The sequence below is a fragment of the Rhagoletis zephyria genome, unplaced genomic scaffold (genome assembly GCF_001687245.7).
Source record: "Rhagoletis zephyria isolate East Lansing unplaced genomic scaffold, Rhagoletis_zephyria_1.1 Rzeph_scaffold_00407, whole genome shotgun sequence".
Lineage (NCBI taxonomy): Eukaryota > Metazoa > Arthropoda > Insecta > Diptera > Tephritidae > Rhagoletis > Rhagoletis zephyria.
Window position 1 is genome coordinate 60,248 of NW_016157491.1, and position 26,989 is coordinate 87,236.

A 26,989-nucleotide genomic window follows, 5' to 3' on the forward strand; every position below is an offset into this window, starting at 1 on the left:
TTCTTTAATCAACAGCATTCATGTCAGCTTTCGAAGTGCCTCAAGTTTCGATGAGAATTCAGGCCAAGTGAGGCGGCCATCGGTTGACTGCGAGCCGAAACCTTAAAGGAAACGAGGCTCACAATAGGCAATACCGAGAGTATTTCACTCCAATAGGCTTGCATTAAAACCTTCAAACTTTCAGCCTTAAAAATTACTGACTGTAAGTCGACAAGTCAGAAATGATTTCTGAGTGGTAAGTAGGTAACTCGAAAGGCAAATCAGAAAGTTGAGCAGCAAAGAGAACTACTTAGAAGTAAGCTAGTTCAGAACTAGTTTATGGTGTTCACGCAATCTTAGCCCATCTATGGCGCTGTAAAAGAACTGCTACCTTTTTGTCGTTGTACACAATTAAGTAGAACAGTTAGAGAATTCTATGACCTGAAAGTCCTAATCCCAACTCCTAAACGATATTCATCCCACTCTTGAAACCTGCAAGGGTTTATCTCTACAATATCATACACTTTTTCGAAGCCGTTTAAGCGACTAGCAAGACGTAGTTCCTAAAGGTATGTTACACTCCAAATCAACTACTACCAAACCGGATATAAAGCGCGTATATAAAATTATGGGCAAAGCTGCATGTGCGAAAATATGATAAAAGAAATTAGGCACATGCACTTCTCAAGTGCCGCACAACAAACCTACCTTAAGTTATAGGTTGATGGCATCCAAAAATATGCTGAATTCGCTTGATGCATCCCCCAAAAACTCCTCCGAAGTTTTCTTACCGACAAAGCCACAGTCGTATCGACTCTGAATGACTTACAACCGTGAAAAGGTGGTAACTGTTGGCCACAGCGCCTACCGAACGATATTTTGCCTGAATAAATGTTTGTGTAAACAAATTCATCCTGATCCACTTACCTCTCTCACTGAGTTAATCAGAGACTAAATTAAAAAAATAAAATACAGGGGTAGACCTGTAAAAATGCTATAATTTTGGCTATTTTGATTTTTTTCATTTGAAAACATCAGTTCATTATAAGAACTAGTCAAGGAGTAAGAAAAATGTATTACTGTTCGATGTAGCCATCTTTTGGGTTTAAGTCCTGTGAATATGGTGGCCATTGTTGCGAAGAAATGAACCTGGAAAGTTCTTTTCTAAAAAGCTTTGAATTTTGCAGCCTTTATGCGATGGTGAAAAGTCCAAAGATTTCTACCGAATTGTTTTCATGCCCAAGGATAGATTTGCTGATTTACCTTGACGTCCTGTCCACTACGTACAGACTCGTACGTTTGCGTTCTCGTACTTCTGTGGATATTTTGTCTTCTTGAGAGCGAATGCTGCTAAATTCTCAGAATTTTTTTTGCTGGATAATTTTGCCCGCTCAATTCGAGTACACACCTGATAGCATTTTTAATTGGTAACACTTCGATTGCCCACCCCTGAAGGAAACTTATGAGCTTCGCTTTGCGTGACAGATTCGCTTTGACAGACGAAAGCTTAAACAGACGGCAGCATTGATCCGGATTAAGTCCGAGTTATCCGAGGATCAACTGCAGGTAGATTATGGCATACCTTTTGCGTCTGGCGCTTCGCTGGCAAAGTTATAAATGTCAGGCAAAGCGATAAAAGTTTTATCTGGCATCAGCTTCAGAAATGTATTGCTTATGCTTTTTTTTTTTAATTTATTTGGCAGTCCAAAAGTACCATTAAAAAGTTCGTGAAGTGAGGTAAGAATCTCCTGCAATATTTAATTTATAGTAATTTTTTAAAACATACCCTCCGAGTTGTCAAAACTTTAAATCCCTTCATTAAGTACTATGTCGTATGCTTCAAACACATTGAAAACGACGGTCCATGGGCCACGGGACACAACTGCAAATTGTTTACTTTCATTATCTAAAAGCTTGTTTTTTTTATGCGGAGGCGACGTCGTAAATTTCTATGAGTTTAACTAAAAGAAGTAAAATAGAAAAATGTTCAAATCTGAACACACCACAGTCGCGGTGTAGCTCTGTCGCTGCGAAAATAAATGTCGACATAAGAGTACTATTAAAAAAATTTGACAGCTGTGGCCCGTAGCCCCTCTTTTCTTATGCGCTTCATGCATTATTTTGTTTTGTACCTTGGACAAATTTAGATACATATAATAAAAAAATTTTTTTTTAAGGAGATAAATTTTCAATTAAGAAAAACAAAAGTGAAATCAAGCAAGAAACGGCTGAGTTACGTATTTTCGGTTTCATAAATGTACGGAAAATACGCCCAGTTGTTTAGCGGTGAGAAATTAGCACTGTCTTACTATTTTTCAAAAAAAAATTTAAATTTGGATTAGCAAAACGTGGCGTGAGGGTGGTAAAAAGAATGTAACCATGCACTCTAAATTAGTAGTAAATTTGCTAAATGTCAGTTGGTTCCCTTATCAGCACAAAAAGAGTGCACTGACTACACTGTCAATATGTGTAGACGTGTATCTCTTTCGGGCCAATGAACAGGCACATACATAAAAAACACTCATCTACTTAATACGATTCCAGCAGCACACATTCACTTGGCTGCTTCTCACTTACGAAGCTGTCATTTGCATAAATTTTCAAACCAACACTTCAACACATTCAATGCAGTTTATGTTTATTGTATCTTGTTGTTGTTCACCTTTAATTGTTGTTGTTGTTTGTTTAGCACTCACTTTAATATCACTATTTGCACAACTACAACTATAACTGCCACTGCTACAACTACATACAGAAAGAGTGCCACTGCTGCCAGCCAGCCTTGTGCCTGAATTGTCCTAAATGCCGACAGTGTTGATTGTCATGCGACTGCACTGCACTGTGTACCCTGCCGAGCTGCAAAGTGACTTCAAACTTGCAACGTTACTGCAGCATCAGCTACTTTTTGTTCTTCGTACTTTTTGGTTATTTTCTTGCCTTTTGTTTAGAGCTGTGTACAGTTTATTATTTGCACGTTACACCAGGCGGCAGAAGCCAACCGAGCAGCCAGCGCATCCAATGTCACCACAAGTGGCAAGCAACAGTGGCATAACAGTGCAGATGGGGCAGGCAGGACGGCATTACCGGTGGCAGTATTGGGAGCTAGCAGCTGTGGCTGTGGCAGTGGCAGTGGCAGCCTCGCATAACCTACATTTTAAGCCTCTGAAAAAGGATACACATATGAGCTTGCACAATTACACATACATACATATGTACATAAACGGATGGGTGGAAGCGAGGAAGTATGGCTGGGGCCGTCGGTGGTCGGGTCGGCAGCACTGCAAGCAAATACTCTGCTTTCCTAGGTGGGCGGATGAGCTGGTCGCAGCGCGCGGTAACGGAAATGTGTTGTGAATGAGCGCAGCTGGGGAGCCGCTGCGTATTGTTTGCTGAACGTGGGACCCGCACAACTACTGGCGCAGTCACATACATACACACTTATGTGTGACAGAGTGTAACTGTTTGCAGTGTGACGTGTGTAGATTCTCCCGTATGCGAGCCGCAAGGTTGCAGCAACGCCACCAAGGCGTAATTTGCATAATAATGACAATGGAAACTAAAGACGACGTGTGCGTGTGTCTCATTTGATAGAGCAGTTGATAGAGTGTGTGTGTGTGTGGTGGTGGTTGTTGAAGGCTCAGTGCCATTTCCATGCGGGTCAGTGAATTCTCACAATTCCAGCAGCGCGCGGACGACCAGCTCATAGGTCCACACCACAATTCCAGTGGTAGTGGCATCTAATTACATGCGGCACCTGCCCATCTCTTTGCTGCCATCTCGGCCATCCCCTTCCCATCTTCCTCTCTTCCGGCCCACGCCCCTATCGAACATGGCACACTTTAGCCCCCATATCGTACCGTTGTAATGCACCGGCGTCTCCCGTGTGTACGTGTAAATCTTCTTGCTCGGTCCGTGCTGGTGTGACGACGACTGGCCGGAGGAGTGTTGCAGCATGATTATCACTATCAGTGCGCTGGCGCATGCCAAGCAGAGGAACACTATTACAGAAATGCACACCATTCGTTTTCGTTTGCGATCTTCCTCCTCGTCTTCGTCGGTCTCGTCGCTGGGTGATTTTTTCTTGAGCGCTTTGTGTGCACCACCACCACTCATGGAGGCTTTTCTCCCCGCCACCTTGTGATGGAATGGCCGCAGCACTTGCTCGAAGGCAGCGTCACCGAGTTCGTACGTCAGCGAGGATTTGCGTTCGAAGGAAGGACGCTTCTCGTCCATGAAGGCGGTGGCTGCCGCAGCGGAGGTCGGCGTGAGCGCTAGAGGACGCGGACTGCGCTTGATGTCGTCCACGGTGCCGCCAACCGCACTGGACAATGGACGACTGTTGCGTCGGTGGGGTGATGTGAGCTCGAAGTCGTTGCCTGACACTGCGGTGGGTGGGTAGGCGCTATCGCCGATGAAACTCTTTGACTTCTTGGTCGCACTGAGCGTCTCGCGGTACGTGCGCAGACGCATGCTGGCACTGTGTAGCGCCTTTGCCTGTTTGACGCTGGCGCTGGCGTTGGTGCCCTGGAATGCCGCCGCAGCGGCTAGAACGCTGGAACGCTGATGCACCTGCAGTTCTTCGAGGTTTTTTGGCGATAGGTAGAGAGAGCGGCCGTGTTGCGCACCGCGTTTGAAATGGTATGCGGCGGTGGCTGCGGCAGCGGCGCTGTGCAGCTGCAGTGCGTGTGGCTGGTGGCCGTGTGCTGCGGCCGCTGCTGCCGCCGCTGCAGCGGAGGTTGATGGGCGCCCATCCAGTTCGAGGCTCTGCGAGCTATGTTGACGCGAGTGCGGGTGCTCGCCGCGCTTTTTCAGGCTACTCGATGCCGTCGGTGGTGGGTGAGTGCCGCTGTGCACCATGGCTGCCGTGCCGCTGCCGTCTTCGAAGGATCCTGAGCTCTTGCGCGCTAGCAATATGGCAGCGGCGCGCTGAGCTGCGGCTACTTCCATGCCAACATCCTCCATTTTTGTGCTGCTGTTGCTGCGGGAACGTGACTCTACGAAGAGCTCGTTTTCCAGGGAGAGATTCTTGGATGGAAAGAGCGCCGCCGCCGAACGGCCCTCCAATGACTCCATTAGTTCGTCGTTCAGTGATGGATGTCGTATTTGCGACTCGACTACCGACTCCGGTTTGATGCTCGGCCGGCGACCTGGGTCGTTGAAGGAGCGATGTGAACGGCAACCCCGGCGACTGGGCGAAGGCGAACGACTCAATTCTTTGTTGCCTGCGCCGCTGGGATGGCCAGGCATCAAGAAATTGCCACGCACTGAACTTGTGCGTCTACTCGAGGACGCCGAGGAGCCCTGCGAAGCGCCAGCGGCTGCTGCGGACAGCAACATCTGATCCATTGTGGCGGCAGAGTCTTGTTGTGCGTGAAACGAGTGGGGTTTCTTCATCTGAAAAGTGGAAGCCGGATGAACGTCAATGGTGTCAGAGCGACGAAACATATTCTTTTTAAGCGGGTGCGTGGCGCTGACCGTATGTCGATGCGACGACGGCGGCAGCATATAGTCATCGATGAATTGTATGGGCGAACTGCTGCCGCCTCGAGCGCCACCACCGAGCGCGCCCACATCCTCACCCAGACTGCTGCTGCTGACCAAGTAGATGTCCGGTTGGTGCGCCAGCGGCACACGCACCGGCAACGGGCTGACCGCGTGCGATGTAGGCGAGCTTGTCGAGCTCGTGTGGTGATGCGCTTGCTGTTGTTGCTGCTGCTGACGCGCCACCATATTTTGAAACGAGTGTAGGCTGTGTTGCTGCTGGTGGTGGTGTTGTTGTCGTGCCGAGAGTGCAGGCGAGACGGCTCGGCTGCCGTCGCCGCCATGCATTTGATGCGCGGGTATAGTAAGCGTCTGCGGTGGTGCGGAGCGCAGTGGTAGTGGCGATGCGGACCGATGTATAAGCGGCTGTTCGACGATCAGCGAGTCGTCCAACATCATCGTCGGCGGTGAGTTGGTGCCGCCGCCGCCACTACCCACATGCGGAGCGTAATTGTCGATGGCCATTGAGAGCGAACGACTGATGGCTTTCAGTTTGGGTGGCTTCTTTTTGGTAGCGGGATTGTCGAAGGAGGACTTGCCCGGCGCGTTGTACTCATACTCGACGACGTCAGCAGCGGTGGCGGCGCCGCCATGGTGGGTCATGTAACTGTGGCCAGCAGCAGCGGTGGAGGCGGCGGCAGCATGCGGATGATGGTGACTACTACCGCTGGCGCCGCGCTCCATACGGTAGTAATAGTGGTAGTAGGGGTGCCTATTATTATAGTAATGTGCAATTGTGGTGCTGGATTGGGGTTTGACGGGCGGGAAGGGTTACAATTACAGTTACGGTTACGGTGTACAAATAAAACAAAATTTACGGTGGCGGTGACGACCAAGGCGGTGGCTGCTACTTTTACTTGTACTGTGACTTTTACTTTTACGTTTACGTTTGCGGTGATAATTACGTTTACGCTTACGTTTACGGTGACACTTAAAGTGCGTTGGTATGATGGTAATTTTGCGTTTACTTGCGTTACTGGAGGATTAAAAAAAGCTGAAGGTTGGCTGGAGGTTGTGGTTGTGGTGGTGGTGGTGGTGGTGGTGGTGGTGCTGGTGGAGGACTGGACTTTATAAGCAAAATTAGTGTTGGTGGTATTAGTGGCGATTAAATTGAATTGATATTTAGGTGCTTTCTAGTGATGGTGGTTGGTGTCTTTGCTAGCTGGGTTGCTTGGGTGCGTACTTTTGGTTATATAATTTATAATTACTTTACAGTATGAGCAATATCAAAATCTATATATATTCGTGAGCGTACACACACACACACAGATACACAAATATCGTTTAAAAGTTTGTATTTGATTATTTGTGTACTTTGAGTTTTGAGCGTTCAAGCATTTGAGCGTATAACTGAATTGAGTGAGTGAGTGAGTGAGTGAGCTAGCGAGCGAGCAATAAATCTAAATAGCATTAGCCAAAATTTTTCTACTCAAAATATGTACTCAAGTTGTCTAAATGTATTTAGTATTTGGCATTTTTGTTTGGTTTCTGTTTCTGTTTCGGTTTTTGTTTCTGTTTCTTTTTGTTGACTGGAAGCGCATGTGCGTGAGATTTATGTTACGAAATACGATGTAAGCAAGCGTGCCTGCGTGGGTATGAGTGAGCAGCTACACGCTACATACGAGTTTCGGTGGGTGGTGATGTTGTTGTTACCGGCTGTGAGCGTCGTACATCTGAGAGCGAAACTATGAGATTAGGTGCGAGCGAGTATAAAGCGCGTGTTTGGCTCGCGAACGACTCAAAGTTGTGTCTTCGGTGTGCTGTTGAACGCTCTGCGGCCCATTCAGCTATACCACTTGCGCTCACCTCTTATGGACTTAAGTGCTGTTCTAGTTAATGTTGAGTCGTTTTAAAAGTTACAAGTTTTTTGCTTAGAGGTTAACTTTTTAAGTTTTGTGCATTTCTAATTTGTTATTATGCTCTTTCTTTTGTTATTCTCGTGCCATAATTACATTTTAATTTAGATTTTAGATTTTTAGGTTTGGTGTTGGATGTTCGTTTTGGCTTTAAAAGTATAGTATACATTTATTTATATATATATTTTTTTTTAAATTTTTAATTTGTGCTATCTCTTTTTATACTTTGCATTTATCACTTGGTGCAAGCTGTGTTCTATTTGTTGCTGTTGTTTCAACATAACCATTTCGCTTTTAAATAAAGACAGTAATCACAACTAGAATTAGAAGAAAAAAGAAACACGTGACACAAATACAAATAGAAAATATTTGACTTGTCAAAAAAAAATGAATGCTGATGAGAGCGTGTATAAGCGATGAGCCCATAACTGATTGAAGAATGCTTTCATATGAGTGTGATTCGAACCAAAGAGGAAAAAGTATTTAGGAAGAGTTACTTGAGATGCGATATTTAGGAAAGTAAGTGCGAGTTTCGATAGAAATGAGTGCGAAATAAGAGTACATTTTAGTCAGTGCCAGAAAGAAAGTGCAACATATAAATGTCATACCTAAATTAGCGCTTTGAGCGTTGTGCTTGTGTGCTCTCTTTCTACAGCACATACAGTTTATATACACCAGAAGAAGACAGGCTGATAGGCCCCATGCCCAATGCGCTAAATTAGGTATGGTTCTAAGTGAGTGTGAGTGAGCTTATAAGGAGTGAATGAGTGATTTGATAATAGTTGAGCAAAAAACATTTAAACAAATAAACGACATTTCTTTTTTTGGAAGAAAACTGGAAAGTTTGGGTGATGAAAAAGGTGAAATACTACAATATACTTAAGGACAGCTATTGAAAGTCTTAGAAAAATGGAACTAGTTATTTGGAGTTGATATTTAATATTTTACGAATTTTAGATTTGCTTCCCTTCCGGAAAAAATATTCCTGGAAAAAATATAGTTTAAGGCAAGATATAGAGAACTCATAAAAAAGGCTGGGTTGTTTTCGGATTTTGTAGGCTTTTGTTTCTGTTTTGGAATTTTTCGAATTACTGGGAAAAAAACTACAAAAGCTACTCATTATAATAAATAGCATAAAAGTAGTTAGATATCTCAATGATCTTAATAAGAAATTTTCTTGCTTTTTATTAAATAACCTTCCCTGCTTAGGAAAGGGCTATGTACATTCTAAATCCATGGAGGTGGGTCAAATTAACCTTCACACCAAATACAGTTAGGGCCTCACTTGTTTCCCTTAGGGATACCAAAGTAATCAGTCCTTCGTAGTTTTTTTCGAAGACGCTTAAGAGACAGATCTATTTGCACATAAGGGGTTGGGATCCCTAGAGGTCGTTTGCGCTCAAATCAGTCTGCAAGTGCAGATGACTAGAATCACTTTTACACTCTGTTGTAGGGAGAACTAAGCAGATTCTAACCACGGAGGACTTAAAAGAATACAATATCTGAAACCGATATCATGGAAAATTATTCACGGGTCGATCAAAATTGGATGAAAAAAAGGGATGACGTTGTCTTCAACAACTTCAAATTTAAGCTTCTGAATCGTTGATATATTTTTCAAGCGGAGGTAGCCGCCATCGACAAAGGAGCCGATACGTATGAATGCAAAATTTTTTACACTCAAAAATGATTTCTAAATCCGCCGCTTTAAATCACTTGCTATAAGCCATATTTAGATTGCAGGTTACTGCGATATCAGAATATAACTGCATGACCGAGGGACTAGCAATCTTAAAGAATTGTTACTTTTGGTCTGCTGCTGGACAGTGGATGGTTTTTAGATAACCTCCGTGAAGACTGGGCGAATATGTTAGAGCGCAAAGTCGCCAATTATTTCTGGTCACGGATAGGCCCGTGGTGGTCTAGGGAGCTCTTAGAACTAGACAAATTACATCTAAAGTTGCTGATGGGTGTTCTGACTGGTTATTATTCGAACGGAGTCCCATCTGGGCCTCAAAATCACCTAAAAAAAAAAAACTCTACTACAGCGATGTATTTTAAAATCTCCTAGCCAGCTGTCCGAATTTTGAGGTGAAACTTTCTCTGCGAATAAATTTCTTATTGAAACATCACGATTTTTTCTATGAAATATAACCTTTCGAAATTTAGTAGGAATTTCTAAAAAAAAGTTTATATAATATCAATAAAACAAATTTTTGGGAAATCACAAAAAAATTAATTAGTACATATGTATACATATACAAACGTGGTGTAATTTTGTAAAGGATCTTAATGATTTAGCAAATTACAGAATTGGTTTATATTAGGTATATCTAATAAACAATTGCAAGTATAGTAGACAAATGTGTGCACACAATGAGAATGAAGAATAGGCTGAGAGTTGAGTGCAAACTGAACCAGTTTCATTGAGTGAAACATTTTTAATAACTCTTCAGAATATATTTGGAATAACATACAATTTAGAAAATTTGTAAGTATGCATGCACTTTAGGGTGGTCCTTAAAAATATCAACATCAAAAAATAGAGACAGCCACGAAAATTTCAAAGTTAAAAACATTTACGGTTAGAGAATTTGGATTTTTATGAAATCGCAAAAACTTTTCTTCGACCAGCTATAACTTAAAGCGTGTATGAATTTATATGAATAAATTTCAATAATATGCCAAACTAATCAGATTCCAAGTCAAAATTTTACCGATTTTTTGCGAATAAAAAAATTTAATTTCTTCAAACCGTGACAGCGACTGTAAAAATTTGTTAAAAATTTTGAAATTTTCGTGGATAACTTTTTTTTTTCTACGTAGAACAAAATAAAGGGGTGCCTCATACAAAATTTAGATGTTGATATTTTATGGACTATCCTAATATATTACATACTTCACAAATTAAAAATGTACATCGACTTTTATATGTAAAATTTTTACACATTAATTTAACAATGTTTTAATTTTTTATTGATTATTAGTTATTTACAAGTTTAAAAGATTCATTTTATTCCCATACTACATTTTTCAGAATTTCACTGCTGTTCACATTGCTAATGTAGAAAATTTTATCTCCCCCCCCTAAGCACATTAACAACACATGCACACACGCACATGATTGATGGTTTACCTGCTAACCAATGAACCGCTAACGCATTCACAAAGCGACATAGTTATGTAAATGTTTCATCCTCCATATCCAACTTCGTTTTTACCACGTTCATTACTCACTTTTCACATTTTCCACTACAACTTTCTCTGCACATTCACTCACACAACCCGCTTCAAAATAAGACAAATCCTACTACCGCAAAGCGTCCTCCGTAGTTGACAGGCGAGCGCCATAAATAATTCGTCAGTTCGTCAGTGTACGGGCGGCTGTGCGACAATTTGCTGCGTGTCGTGTCGTGTCGCCTCTTGTCACACAAACTCACCTCTCGACTGCTGTGAGAAATGCAATTTATTAGGTTTGTTCGTCGAGCAAAAAATTTGTACGAATTTGTACGAATTATCACGATTTTTGCCCAAATCGCGTTCGTGCAGACCAAAAAATTATCCAACACTCAAAAATTGTGAGAGCAAAGTGACAGTTCTCTTGGAGAGAAGTTGCAAATTCTTGCTGGAAAAAATTTTGCCAGCAAGAATTTGCAAACACGAAAAACATGTGGTTGTGGCGCATGGTTGCATTTTTGTCTACAATAATTTGAATAAATTAGTTCGTTAAATTTAAAAATTTATAAACACGAGCGATTTTTTTATGAAAAAAGGAAGTAAATAATTGTTGATATAATTAATTTAGTTAATTCCAATGATTTGAACTTAATTCGGCTGAAAAAAATGGTATTCGCAATCGGAATGCAATTGCAACCAGAGTCGATTTAAGAAACCCGACAGCTAGTACGAAGAAGAAATTGAAATGTATGTTAAAGAAAGTCAGAACAACAAGAAATATACATTTTTTTATCCTGTTTTTGGCCATCCGAAAGAATTTTAAAAATTCTATAAAAATTTTGTATGTTTGAAATGCAACCGTGGACGCCAGCTGGCAGCGAAACTTGCAAATTCCTGCAAATTTGCGTTCGTGCAGAAATTTGCAAGTTTCTCAACATGAGAGAGAATTTGAGAGAATTTTTTCTTACTCTCTGATATTTTGAGTGTTGGATAATTCTTGCTGGATTTTCGACGAACAAACCTATTATCTGTATCTGTCCTCACCATGACGGATATCCGTTAGTTTTTCGTATATTTATGTTGTTGTATTTTTATTGTTTCTATGTGCAACTCTTGAAAATGACTTATTTGCTCGTGTTCATGTAAATGTGTGTCTTCTTTTGCGTACCGCCTGCCCCGTCGGCCTTTAAAATATCTATACATCCGCTGGAGTTGGATTTCCGTTGGCAAATGTAATTCACCTTAACAAAATATGAATGCAAATTCTTTTTGAATGTAGTATTCAAATTTAAAATGTTAAAAAAATAATAATTTCTAAACTCTAATCAATTTAGTCATTGCTTGCCGCTCAGAAGTGATATCTTTGCAATTTTTGGAAATCTGGAAAATTGGTTAAAAAGTTGCTTGAGTGAATTAAACGATTTTGTTACCGAAGCAGCGCAAAATAATGCCGAAACGGGAACTCGATAAAAACGAGAACAACAAATTCTATGTTACTTTGTAGGTTAGTTCGTTTAGGGACCGTTTTCTGAAGTAACCTTTAACTTTAAAGCTCACTTTATATTTAAAGGTTGGATTAAAAATGAAACTATGTCTAAAGTTAAGCATTTCTCTTATCGGTTTTTGACGTATGTACGTTTTACTCGGTGGTCTCAAAGCTCCATTCTTTCCCTTGAGGGAATATTTAATATACTCAACTTAAGTAGATTCCTCTTCTTGTTTGCCTAGGGAATAGTGACGATCGCTACCATTTTAGAGGCTGTTTTGCTCAGTTATGGTTTGTCTTCACCAAATATTTTGCAAGCTTGTTTCTTAGCCAGTCCCAGACCCAGACTCAAAAATGCCTCGAATGCTGCATGAAAGATGCTTTCATCCTTTCCCAGAGATGGAGACAATGTTACACCGAGTTTTTCACTCTTAGCCTCTTCTTAGTCTACCAAAGACAGTTTGATCTGTCGTTTTTTGGTTGTTTTCATAAATAGACAACAACCCACGGCACGGTGAGCGGTTTGGTAATTTTATTTTATTATTATTTTTTTTCAAATTTTGTAATTATTTTTCTTAAAAGTTTAGATTTTTTTCTAACAAAAACCAAATGAATCCAAATTTCAAACTTTGTACAAAGATTATAAAAATCAACGAAATTTCATCAAAACTTCATACTGTTCTTTCAGAATTTTTAGAATACATATATGGGTTCGCAATTTTAAAATATAGAAAATAATTAAAATTAAGTTAAAAAAAAAAATATTCCAAACAAGGTGACCGTAACACTTTTTAACCACTTCTCTTAGCCCAGGCAAGTATGTAACTTGCTTGGGAATTTTGCGAGTACAGATTCTGGAATATATATATATATATATATGTAGAGGTCTAAAAGCTTATGCTGTTTCGCGGTTTTTTATTGCTGGCTTGCGAATTTATCAAAAATTTACCCCTCCTTCACCTTTTTGTATTATAGGTCATTGTGATAGTGACGATAAATAATTTCTAAAAAGTGCTTTGAAACCAAAAACACTTTTCATGTCAACCAAATAAATAGTTACCAATATCAATTTGTTTAACCTTTACATTTCCTCTTCAAAATTAATTTCATTCAAAATTTCAAACAATAAATTGAATGAAATTAATTTGGCTTTTGAACAATGTAACCAAATAGAATACTAATTCCATACATATTTGGACACTATAATTCCAATATGTAGAACAAAAACAACGATATTCACATGAAATCAGTTTTGTGATGACATAAATTAACTGAATTCACTAAGCTGATGATGTTTGCATAAATTTGTATTAATGTTTGTATGTATATGCAAATCTATGCATGAAATTATTCTAAACATCACCGACAGCATATTGGGTCAATTGAATTTTGTAGATACTTAACGCTAAGTTGGTCAGCAAACGCTTGCGGCGAATGGTGGTATGTCCAAATTGCCGATGGCTATGCCGGTAACGCTTTTGAGTGGGGGTACTTAGTTAGCCTATTTGCACAAATTAAAACGATATAGAGCCTTAAAATAAATGTACAAATTTAGATATACATACATACACACATATGTACATAGGCACATATACATATGTATATAGAAAGTCATTACTTAAAGCTAGGCTCAATGACGGATGTGGGAAAATATCATTTTTATTGCACCCATAAAACCTTGGTCAAGAAATGCAAATGAAATTTTTTAAGCGCGTTTGATGCATTGTTTTTCATAGATATCGAGGGCTTATATTGAATACCTTCTGACTTTGTAATTTAATAGTAAATTCTTCTGCCCTCGATATGTATTTCGTATGGGGAAATTAAAGCAACAGTAATAAGAAGTACTTCCATATACATATGTATATGTCTCTTTCTAATTCATTAAATGCCGCTAAATGAAAACAAGCCCATGAATGCAATATACTTTATTCAACTACCTGCCTGTATGTGTGCATTTCATCGGCCTTTTCTCAACAAAGTTAAATATTTGCTATCAATATTTATTTCTTATATGTATGTATGTATGTCTGTTGATATGCAAATTATGGACTCGAAAACCACTGAGACGATTGAGCTCATTTACCTAGCACATGTGTTTTTTTTTTCGGTGGTGTCTACTGTGCCTGGGGCCAAGGTATATAAAAAAAAAAAAAAGTATTTACTGTCCGAATTGATTCAAATTGAATGGAATCGATATATCGCAAAATACTGCATATCGTTCTAAATGGATGTGAGCTGTGAGAAGAACCATAACCTTCTCAGCCAAGGAATCTCCGACCATCTTTTGATGTACCAATTTGGCTATGCGGGAATTGACTTTTGCCTGCGACTAACTTGTGATAGTGTTCAAAAACATTGCTACAGTTTGTGTGATTTTCAAAAGTGACACAACTCAAAATTTGGCATTTTTGAAATTATACACTAAAAATGTACGCAGAGCTTTTATTTACCTCTCAGCTTAAGCTGGAGCAAATTTTCGTTATAATTTGTTTAAAAAAACCTAAGTTAAAGTCTGCCTTGCCCATGTGATTAGGAAATAGTTTTTCGCTTTTTCTGACGAACGTATAATTTTGAGTTGTGTCACTTTTGAGTGATGGTGTGCGATATGTATGTATGTATGTACATATGCATGCACCTCTTAATGCTAAGATTTATTTCTATTAAAATACTTCAAGTGGAATTAATGCCAACAATAAAACTGAGCGCGAAAAGTAAGGCAAACAGACATCTAAGAAACCACAACTGAAGAAGCAGCGGTTGCGAACAGCTGGAATGGCATAAACTTGGCAGAAAACTGGGCGCTGGGTATTTGACGATTAAACGCCGTTGCGCGTGAAGCTTGAAGCTAATTTTGCTGTTGTGTTTAGAAGAAAAAAAAACTAGCATGTATTGTTTAAATTCTGGCTCACTTGTGTGTGTATGCGAATAAGTGAAAAGCGTGCGAATGCGTGCGTGTCTTCTTGTTGCGCGTGCGATAACGTGGCACATTGCGAATACATAAGTATTTGCCTTTTTGGGTGTGAGAACTTTAAACACTGACATAATACTTGTTTGAATAGTGTAAGTACGAAAGCGTGACAATGCACAACGAACCCATATCCAGCTGTACAGTTACATATATAAGTAAATACAGTTCTATATGTATGTGTGTATGTATGTCAACATATGCGATGGCGCCTGGCGACTAACAAAGCAGGGCAAGTCAGTTTGCCGCACTGTGGTGAATGAGTGGAAGAAGCAGAATTCACCCGGATAAGCAATAAATCACATAACAAAGCAATTTGCATATCCTTCCGATGCCTCACACAAGATATGTTTGTATGAAGAAACCACAGCTACCCAAAATCCGCGAAATATGATATGGAGCGACATGTGAGTAGGGAAGACATGAAGGACATGTGAAATATATGTATTTATGTGTGAGTAGGTATTCAAGTAAGGGTGCTCCCCCAACTACTTAGGCTAGCTGGCGTTTAAACACAACTAACTACTCGTAAATATGCGAAAGGGGTTTCCCCTGCAAGTCTCATGCGCGATAAATGATATGAAAATAAACCGCTAACCTGCCTGAAAATCTGTTGAATGCTTTTATGCGGTTTTGTGATGTGTGGAAAATGTTGCTACGACCAAATTTTACTCCGTTTAAGGGAACAATTTATGTTTAACTTTATGTAATAATTGTTTATTATTTTATAAGCCTTTTATAAAATAAATAATTCCGATTGCATTCTCTATAAAAATTTTAATTTGCAAGAACTGTTCAGGATAAGATCAAAATATTAAAATTAGTTCACTAATTTTGAGTCTAAAGCTATGCTTGTAACTATTTTCCATTGCTCAAGCGATGGCCATTACTTCTTTAGCATTTTTCTTATTAGACTTGAGGTAAAACATTTTTTTGTCTCTACATTTTCTCTTTTACTCTCCAATTTCCCCACTGTGTAAGCGCGGCCCAATAACTGCTCTCTTCATTATTGACATTATTTCTACTATGTAGTCAGTAAGCTCTTCGATTCTTCGCCTCCTTGCGTGCAATCTTCTATTTCAAAATAGGTGTAATCATAAATGTTTACAATTGACAGCACCAGAAATCCTGGCACGAAACTCTGATGATTTATATCACAAATTCATATGTAAAAATATGTAAGTAGATTCCATTGTGTAACATGTCTATATGCTAATCATCGATTGCTTATAATGATGCGAGATCAAAATGCAAATGTCCCCAATGTCCCAAATACCTAAATAAATCGTCATTTGATTTGATTTGCATTTCAGCAACTAATGCGTCTTCATGTCTCTTAATGCTTTTCGATTGAATGGAGCTAATCAATTCGTTACACTAATTTATTATAAATGTGTACATAAATAGTACATCTGTATGTATGTACAAATGAAAACATCCCTGCCAGCATTTTCTATCGCGGAAGTCACGGTGAAAATCAAAGCCGATGACAACGCTATTTTTTCGTATTCTTATCCGCTATAGCGGGGAACTATTTCGATAGAAAAAATATAATTTGTGCGAGATAGTCAGAAGTTTTTAAGAAAACTCTTCGGTAACTAAGGTATTTGATAAGACTACGTTTTACTTTAAAACTTGCAGTCACAGCCGCAGAGTTGCTTACGCCATTTCCATTTTCGACTTAGATGACAACCTCAAGTACCTGTTCTATGAAACCTCAGAGCTATACTACATTTCAACTATACAATTTAAAAAGCTGTTAAAATATATATACATAGGACAAGGAGTGATAGCTATTGCCGAAATTCGACAGCTTTTCTAATTTTTTTTAAGGGTCTCGTACGTTTTTTCATTTTCGTTTTAGTCGCTGGCTTCGTGAACATACATATATGTCTTCGTATTAGTCTTCGCATTCACCTTTGCATTCATTTTAGTCACTGTCTTCGTAAGCAAATTCGGAATTAATTTTCGTATTAGTACTCCTAGAACACTTCGCATTCGATGCCATATTCTCCTTTGTATTCATCTTCGATTTCATCTTCGTGTTTGTATTCGGCTCTTATTTATATTCGTTTTAGTTGCTGCCTTCGTATTCGTATTCCTCTTCCTTTTCGTATTTATCTTCGTTGGCGTTTTCATATTCTTCTACGTTTTCATATTCGCATTCTTCTTCCTATTCGTTTGAGTGCTGTCTTTGTATTTGTGTTCGCGATCGCAATCGCCCTCATATTCGAATTCAACGTCTTCGTATTCGAACTTTTCTTCTAATTCGTCTTTCTATTCATATTCAGTTCGTCTGCGTACTAGTATTGGTATTCGTGTTTGTCTTCGTATTAGTGTTCGTTTTTGGGTCCTTCTTCGTCTTCAAATTCTTATTGAAAAAACTTCTAAGATTTGCATTATGAATTTTCAAAACTTTAAAAAGTAAAAATCGTGCGTACAACTTATTGAGCAGATAGAGAAGCGATAAAAATGCTTTTTTGTTTTTTGTGAAATGATTTACTATCGCCTTATTAAATAACTTCCAATAGTTTCGAAGTAGTGGCATCGTGGCGATAGGCGATATAAAACAACACTTCCAATTGCTGGCAGGGTATGAACGTACAAATTGTACGGCGCGTATTTATGAGCAACTTCACACACATCGATTTAGCAAATACGAATTCCAGCAAATAAAATGATTGATAATACTTTAGTTTATCGATGATTTCCTTGGATTTTTTCACTTTCGATGCTCTCGATTCGTATGCGCCAGTGTTCTTGTGTTGCATATGTATGTACATATGTATGTACGCTCATTCACATACAAACATACAAACACATGTACATAGCTACGATGATTGCATACAAAGCAAATGCATTAAAATTCAAATTCATGCATTCACCAGCTGGCTGGCTCGCTGTTGTCATGATTCTCATTGTGTTGCTGTTGCTGTTGCTGTCGTTGCCGCCGTCACTGTTGGGCGCTGGTGTAAGTGCTGTTGTCACCAATGCTGCTTCGTTTGTCGCCAACATGCTTGTCACCTCACTTCCCCCCCCCACATCCATCAGCCATTGGAATACTGTTACTTGTCTCGTATGCTGTCGTCATTGGCGTCAACATTTGTTGTTATTTTACATTCACAGCACTGTACACTTTTGCTTTTGTATGCTTGCGTGTGAGTGTAGTTGTTGTTGTGTTATGCTTGTTGGTTTTAGTGGCATTTGTAGCTCGATTGCTGACACCGATTGTTGTTGACATTTACGTGGCACACCCACTTGCTCTGCAGCCATGTTAATACACAATCGCATACATATGTACATACATAAATACACATATACACGCGGACACATACACACACATACATAGGAGTATACACATACATCCATACGAGTGCCTTATTATCAGTTTAGCTGCAATTCTGTGGCATTTGCGATGCGTTGCCAACTAATTTGATTTGTGTTGCAGCTAGCACAGTACTGACTGGCTTCGCTCCGCTCCGTTCCGTTTCTCTTTTTCTCCATTGTCATTTAGACTCTTAGCTGCAGCTTACTTTGCTGAGTTGCTTTCTTTAATGTTGATTGTTGCTGACATTGGTTGCCCGCTTTTTTGTTGTTTACATTTCAGACCGATGTATTTCTTTCAACGCCACATTTCGCAATTTCGCTAAATCCCGACATGTAGAAGAGAAAATGTGTGTGTGGCATACCCAACTTTGTTTGCGTTTGTGTGCGTGCATTTTCGCGTATCACTTGCAAGCATGCAATTCACGCACATCACGGCTCTGGCAATGTTGCTGAGCTAAAATTTGTTTTCGGCTTAAGTTGAGCTAAGCGCATACATACATACCTATGCACATACATATATACAAATGTATGTACCATGAATAAGTATGTTCGTGTAAGGACTATTTTCTAGACTTAAATGTATTTCTTTGGCTGAGCGTGTGTGTGTGTGTACGTGTACGCACATTAAGATTCCGATTCTTGCCGCCTATCCGCTTAAGCAAATCTCGCTGTACTTTCTGTTGCTCGTCAAAACAATTGCACTTGTTGTTGTTGTTGCTCACAGTTACTGTATCAACATATTTTCTCAAGATTTATTTATTGTTGCTAACAGTTGCTTACAAGTTACTGTCAAAACTTCTGTTGCTGCTTTTATGGTTTTATTGCATTTTAGCCTTTTTGTTGCCTGCTTTTGTGCCAGCGATGGTCGTTTTCTTTGCTAATTAAACTATTTTCCTCTTAGCAGTTTTATATAAATATTTTAAAAGTAGTTCAAAGAGATTTTTTAACTGCAAAAACTTTGCACTAAAACTTAATTGATGAAAGTGTGCGTGTGTGCGTGTGTGCGGTAGTTAGCCTCCTATGAATGCCTTAAATGCGTCTTAAATGCATTTACTACGCTGCAGCAGCTTGTCACAGTTTATTGCAAATAGAATTCACAACGCTCTTTATGCCATTATGAATTCAATAAAATCCCCAATTAAGTGATTTAAAAATATTTCTTTAGAATGCAAAATTAAATCCAGCTACACAGAGCTATTAAATGCATATTCGACTTAAATATTTAATGTTAACAAGGAGATCGGCTTAGAATATTTCAATTTATTTCTCTTTGCAATTATTTAGCAACATTTAAAATACAAAAGTGAAGAAAATATTTTTAATTTTTATATTTTAAAAACGAAAGCCTAAATTCGCTGAAAATAAAGAAGACATTCGCAAAGTTGAAACTTAAATGTTCCATTGAACCTGAAAATTTTCAGAAAAAATTTAAGAAAGCGCACCTTAAAGCGCATGTGCATGGATCGAAACTACATTTCGACGCAGGAAGATATTTGTGCAGTCACTAACAGCGCGTGGTGCAAAAAGACAATAGCCACTCGTATGTTATATGGGTAGGGATGGCAGCGATTAATCATTTGATTAAATTAATCGATTATTTTTGTCCAATTTATGACTTAATTGTATCGTAATTTTGTGCTTAATTAATCGATTAATTCTAAAATAATCGTAAAAATGTTTTCTTTTTGCTAGCTGCATCAACTTTACTCGACCCGAGGTACAAAAAAATGAAAATGAGAAAATGAGTTCGATCTTTGGGCCCCTCATAAATCTCTTGAACACAAACGAAGGCATAAAGCTGATGATTAGGGCCGCCCACAAGATGAAATTAGTTTTTATTTAAATTGTCAAGTTTTAAAACTAAAGCGGAATATTATCGACGCTTGGGAGGAAATTAAAACTGTTTACCCAAAACTTTACGGACTCTCGAAAAATACTGTCATTCACCGAGAAACGTAACCGCTTAACAACAAAGCGCTTATCAAAACTTTTGTTTTTGTAAACTTGGTTAAGTAATAACGAATTATCGTCGCTAAAAATACACGTTTTATTTTATTTAATGGTGATCTCGTTTCTTCCAGAAAATGTTGCCCATCTCCGGTGCAAAATGTGTTTGATGTTACACTCAATCCTGCAAAAAGGCATGTTTTTGCATTCTTGCCCTTGTCTAGATCGCGCATTTCCTAATATTGTCCTTTTTAAATAACCTTATGATTTTCAGGGCAACCATCTTAAACAGGCAACAAAGCTTCAAAGGCCAGAGAATGAGCCTTTTTTGCCTTACAAGAAACGAACACAAAATTTTCTCACCCTTTGCCTTTAATTTAGAATCGGATACAAAAAGAGAGAAAGGGGCAATCAAAAGGCGAAATTTTTTTGGTAGAAACAAAATATGCATATTTCTCTGTGTGAATGTAACTGAAGAAATTTAGCAAACTTATCAGCAATTCAATTGTAAAATAAATATTTTCTTAACACCTGTGGTTGTGCAACCCATTTTCCTCACCTCAGGCTGCATAAGCATTCCACCGTCTTTATGTTTTTTTTTTTCTTTCACTCCCAGCTTTTTCCATATTATTTCACAGCATTAATTAATTTTGTGGTCTTGTTTTAGCTGTCGGGCAGCCGGGCGTGTGAGCAACATGTGGCCAAGTCCTTACTGCCACTAAAATGTGATACACCCATATGCAAGAGAGCCTTCGTTTTGATAGATATTTAGCTAATGCAGGTATGTAGATATGTACATCAGTACTAAATACTCTAGCATTTGCATAATTTTTAATGTTAACCGAGTATTTGAAATTTTGTGGTTTCTGACTGTGATCTCTGCTGAGGTCGTTAATGCAAACCTGCAAACTACATCGCTCTCTTTGAATGAGATAACCACAAAAACACAACATTTGAGGCTTACTGTTAATGCATCGGATTCCATTCAAGAGCGATGCAGGCGCACAGAAAAGCCAAAGCATGTGCGTGTGTGTGTGTGTGTGTATGTGTGGGTGTGGTTGTGGCACATGCTATGTACCAGCAACTGGTGCAACCTGCCACAGTGCTCTCAAATAAGTACATATGTATGTATGTACATTCATAAGCATAAATAGTACAAATATTGTCCATCAGCGGACTGTGCGTTGGCTGTGCGGTCAGTTGAATTCGAAGAAGTGTCTGCAAGTAGCATCCGATGAGCAGCTGACGAGAAGTGCTTTTGAAGCTGGACTGCCTTGGGACCAGCAGGAGAAGGGCAGATGAATGTGTGTTTTTGTATATACATATATACATATATGTGTCTTCATATTAATATATACACACATCTGCAGCTGGCGGCAGCTTACGGCAACGCTGGAGCTTGTGACGAGGAGAGCATCCTACCCAAGTGGCCCTGGTAATTTGCTTATGCATATCCTAGCCGCGATGCATGTGTATGTGTGCGTGCATGCATTTCTGCAAAAGAGACTAATCTAAAGTGTTCACAGGCATCATTAGCTTTATTTATTAGAAGAGCTGTGTGCGGGTCCAGTATGTGCGTAGTGAACCCAAAAGTGTGGACGAAGAGCTGAGATGGTGGGGCTGCACGTTATACGAGTGCACTCAGTGCTATAAATGCTTTTTCACCACCGCACAGTGATTCCCTACCATATGAAATGCGGGGAAAAAAAAAATTATGGACGTTATTAAATAAAAACTCGCTTCTTAGTAAAACGGAGGGCGCTAAATTCAAAAATGTAATTTGCTTTTAGATAACTTTCATACTTTCACTGTTTGAAGTTGAAAATTTGGGTTCTTCTCGCATATATATATATATATGTAGGTATGTATGTACATATGTACATATAGTTCGTTCTACAGTAGTATCTGGCTGGAGTGAACACCCGATGCTACGAACACCTCGAAAGAGTGAACATGAAAATTTTTCTATTGAGTACTCTATAGAGTGAACAATTTTGAGTCTTTGTAGAGTGAACAAAATTTAAAACCAATTCATTCCAAATTCAAAACTGTAACGAAAAACTTAATAAGAAAAAGGATAATCTCTTCGCCAGGCCGATCCCGTAAATCCCCGTATAAGGGGTTCCCAACTCTGAGATTCGGCACTAGTGAAGTGGGAAGACTGTCTGAAGACTTGTAACTTCGCCTCTGGTGTGAGCAAGCTTTGGTCAACCGTGAGGTCATTGTCCAATCCGACGAAGCATGATGACAGAGTTGAAATATCTTTTCGTCCGACCCGACCTATGCGCGAGCTATTTTAGCCGACAGTTCATACTGCATCCTCCGGCGGACAAAGCCAAACGAAGAGTGACCAGAAGGCTGCAGAAACTGCCAACACCAAGTGCGCCTCTTTTTTTCAGCAGCGACGAGGAAAGGATAGCCATCGGGAAGGCTAAAGTCTCCAAAGCAATTGAACCCGACGGAGTGGACTATCTAACCAAGGTCCTCAACCTGTCTATGGCCACTCTCATCGTACCAGACATCTTGAAAACGGGGAGAGTGGTTCCACTGCTTAAACCGGGGAAATCGTCCAACAAAGGAGAGTCGTCTCGCCCGATAGCTCACCTTTCCTCGGTTGCGAAGACACTAGAGACCCTTCTACTCCCGCACTACACAAATTACTCAACCCCAGCGAAGCATCAACATGGTTTCCGTAAAGTGCACAGCAAACCCCCCTGTGAGAGAACTATTCAAGTAACGCTACTAGAAGACAAACGGTGGGCGGCGAATTACCTGAGTGGTCGAAACTCATCAGTGATCTTTAGAGACAAATCGAGCAAACCTTGGAAAATAAAACAGGGAGTTCAACAGAGTGGTGTTCTTTCCCACTACTGTTCTACTTTTACATTTCTAAGCTCCCTCAACCACCAGAGGTAGTCTCGATTGTCTCTTATGCTGACGATTGCTCAATAATGGTTATCTCGCCGAGCTTTCTCGCTTCGTCACTTCACGGAGCCTAACTCTCTCCCCTACAAAATCCTCAGCAACGCTTTTCACCACTTGGACGAAGGAGGTCAGACTGCAACTGGGTAGTCTCGTCGATGACGAACCAATTCCGACGTTGAATAACCCGAAGGTCCTCAGAGTAACCTTCGAAGGTCTGCTCTCCTTCTCGGCGCATACAACCGCAATTGTCAATAAAGTACAAAGCCCCAACAAAGTCTTCAAGTCGCTAGCCGGTAGCACCTGCGGCAAACAAAGAAACGTTGTTGGCAACATACAAGGCAATTGGCCGGCCGGTTCTGAACTATGCAGCGCCTGTGTGGTTACCAGGGACTAGTAGGACGCAGTGGATGAAGCTGCAGACCTGCCAAAACACGGCACTCAGACAGCGACAGGATTCCTTCTGATGTTGCCGCAACATCACCTGCGCGACGAGGCACATATGCTCCCGATTAAGGAGCAAAACACAATGCTCTGCAAGCAATTCCTAGTAGGGTGTTATCCTGTTAGCACCCAAACAGACATCTGATTGCGGAAGAACCCTCGCCACGGCAATCAGAAGGCATCTATATGAACTGACGGACGAAGTCCGGGGTTCATAAAACTATCTCTGAACCCAACAACTTACCGACAGGCCTTGAACGAAATGCAAAGAGAGCCAGTCCCTAGTTATATAGACTCTCGACCTGTGAATGCCGTTCTGGGCACGCCACCACCTGACGTGGACGGGACAGAGCTTCGTCTGCCCTGGGGAGACTCGGATTACATAGGCCAACTTCGATCGGGCTACTGCAGCAGGTTGAACTTATACCTGAACAGAATAAACGCAGATATGCCAAATGAATTCCCGTCATTCGGAGACACGCTCCATGACGCTCTCTTCGCATTCCCACTGAACCCCACCCTGCTAATGTGTCTGGCCTTATGGACATACCCATCGAGGCTTCGCGCTTCCTGAGTCTACCGCTATAGAGCTTAACGACAACGATACAACAACAACAGGAAACATGTGTTGGCATTAGCTGTGGGAAAAGACGACACTTCAGAGTTCTTAAAAATTTAACTTTAAAAGACGCACTGCGCAACAAAATTGATTTTAAAGAACAAAAAACTCAATCTGGATATAGTGAACAATCTGTTTTCTATGAACTGGTCTTGCATTAATTAATTCACTCGACCCAGATAGCACTGCATTTTCAAAAGTGAGCTGTTAAATGACAGGGCTTGGTCTGTAGATGTGCGATAAAGTTTTATTAGTTTTTTTGAAACGGGTTGCCATCTGTTACAAATTTTATTAAAATTATTTAAAGAGTTAAATGAATTGGATATGGGTATAAATTGAACTTGTTTGGAAAATTCTTTACTTCTAAATGACAAGGAGAAGGGTTGCCACATATTTAAAAAATCAAATTCACTTTAATTAAGGGAATAAGGTAACTGAAATATGTATGCCAATATGGGTATCAGACAAAAGAAGAAATAAGTGAAGAGTAAAAATATTCCTGAGTTAATTTAAAAGTCCAGTAATTTAAGAGGAATGTAATCAGAACAAAGCACTAATTGACAATGTATGTATTTGTAATAAAATAACAGACACGATGTCGTAAACCTTTAGTTTGACACAATCATTATTTTAGTTCAACTAAATTTTACGTTATAAACAGGTGGCAACCCTCTTCGTAATATTTGCAAGCTAAAACATTTTTAAACCCCTTTTGTCTGACTTCAATATGGTGATACCTATCTATTTCAATAAACTAATTCCCTTAATTCCAATGGAATTTGATTTTTTTAACAGCTGGCAACCCTCTACATGTAGTTAGGAAATAAACCCTTTTCATACACATTTCGATTGATATCCATCTCTTGATAACTCATTTTACTTATTAAAAAATTTGAACCATTTTAGTTCAAAGAATGTATTTTTGACATTTGAGCTTACGCATGGCTATGCTCTTCTTGCTATTTTTAGTACAAAATTTGGCGACTTTAGTGGCTTCCTGGCAGCATAAATATAATTAATTTTATAGGGAAATTTGTATCTAATTCTTTTTGGTAGATAAATTACCTTTACAAAAATACCAAATACGTTCACATAGCGGACAACGAATTTTTCGATTTTTGCCCACTTAGGCGACACTGTGCACCGCCTGCATTCACTTTGACGTCCCACTCTTCAGGCACTAATACTGCTGCTAATACCACCTACGATTTATTTAGTATGCCCAGCGAGCGTGCGGACAAGTTTAGCTAAAATTTTTGGCCGGGAACTGAATAGTGTTCCATTAGCGTAAAGTGAAGGTTATGCATTTAGTTAGTAAATTTCGAGTATTTATGTTTAGAATATATTGCCATTTATTTCAATTTATTTCCTACTACAGAAGACTCTAATTTTTACTTAATGTGACAATTTAAAAAATTTTATTTTAATGCCAAATAATGAAAAAGCACCAAACTGCAAGTACTGCGCATAGTTTCAGACTCTTTGATAACTTTTCGCAATTTTCATGAGAGCAAAAAAGGAAAAAAAAAACCTAAAACAAATAAAAGAATAAATGAAAAGAAATGCTTCAACTTCTTCCAATGCAACTTGGATTCCTTCTCAAAAACTTTTGGTCAGTTAAGTAAATAAGAATCAACAACTTTTACCACATAATTCTTGTTTACCATCGCAACAGCAGACCAGCAAGCAAAGAAAGTGTAAAACAAAGCAGAAGCAAAGTTTTGCTATAAATTTCGAAAAGTATCCAGCAACAAAGTAAATATCAGTGAGAAGAAGAGTTATTTAAAATGAGCAGAAAAATCAAACCTTTGACGGAAATAATCAGCGAGTTGGAAGAATTTTATTGATGTAAAAAACACCTAAGAAAAAAAAAACAATAAGCTGGGACGCAGATTACCGCATTTAACTATATAGCCTCACCTCAAAGCGAAAACTTCACAAAAATTTTTGGCACCTAAAAAAAGTGGACATACACTGCCCTGCAAAAGTTTGGACCCACTTGCAAAAAATGGTTATGGTTTGTATTCACGGATCGCTGCCAAAAAAAAACCGGTCGCAAGGTAAACGGTGAATGAACTGCCGCAGAATATCTAATTGTTTAGTCATTTAAGGATTTAACTAATTTTTGTCTTCAAAAAATCGACATCAATTTTTGGCAATTTTTAAAAGCTGGACATCATTTTTGGTAACATAGTAACTGGACGGAAAATATTTTGGATATTCAAAAGCGGGCATACATTTTTGGTGACTTAAAACTGGCCATAAATTTGTGATTATTAAAATATTAGCCTTATTTTTTTGATAATTTAAAATGTGGACATATATCTTTGACCACTCAAGAACTTTGCATAAATGAAAAAAATGAACATATTACAGATATCCTTAGAAGCCTTATATTTTGTAGTTTGAATATATGTAAAAATAGACGGCAAAATGTAAACACCGACTGTAAAATGGTGGATATAGAGAACCGACAATCAAAGCTTGGCATGCAAGTGTGTTCATGTTCATGCATGCGCATACGTATTTATGTAGAAATGTGCACCTTTAACGTCAAGTTATTATTCTACTTCTAAATATTCAAGAATAATATTTTATACACTTGTTACCGTAAATTTTATTTGGTTCAGGGTATAAGAAACCAATAAGTTATAACCACTTTTTACTTTCAATTACACTGGTCGACGGCCAAAATTTACCAGAGACGCAGTTATGAAATTCGT

At 39.3% G+C, this 26,989-nt stretch overlaps 2 protein-coding genes across 2 annotated transcripts in view; both read right to left on the reverse strand.

Annotated features, from left to right (window-relative positions):
- Positions 1-26,989, reverse strand: part of LOC108359545 (uncharacterized) — a 176,503-nt gene that overhangs the window by 10,752 nt on the left and 138,762 nt on the right. The gene's annotated exons all lie outside the window — the stretch shown is intronic.
- LOC108359541 (box A-binding factor) lies at positions 526-18,280 on the reverse strand. Its single transcript, XM_017611452.1, has 4 exons — positions 18,164-18,280; positions 17,856-18,088; positions 3,837-6,262; positions 526-617 (listed from the first exon to the last, which is right to left on the reverse strand). Exons 1-4 carry the CDS (start codon positions 18,278-18,280, stop codon positions 526-528), a joined length of 2,868 nt encoding a protein of 955 aa, XP_017466941.1.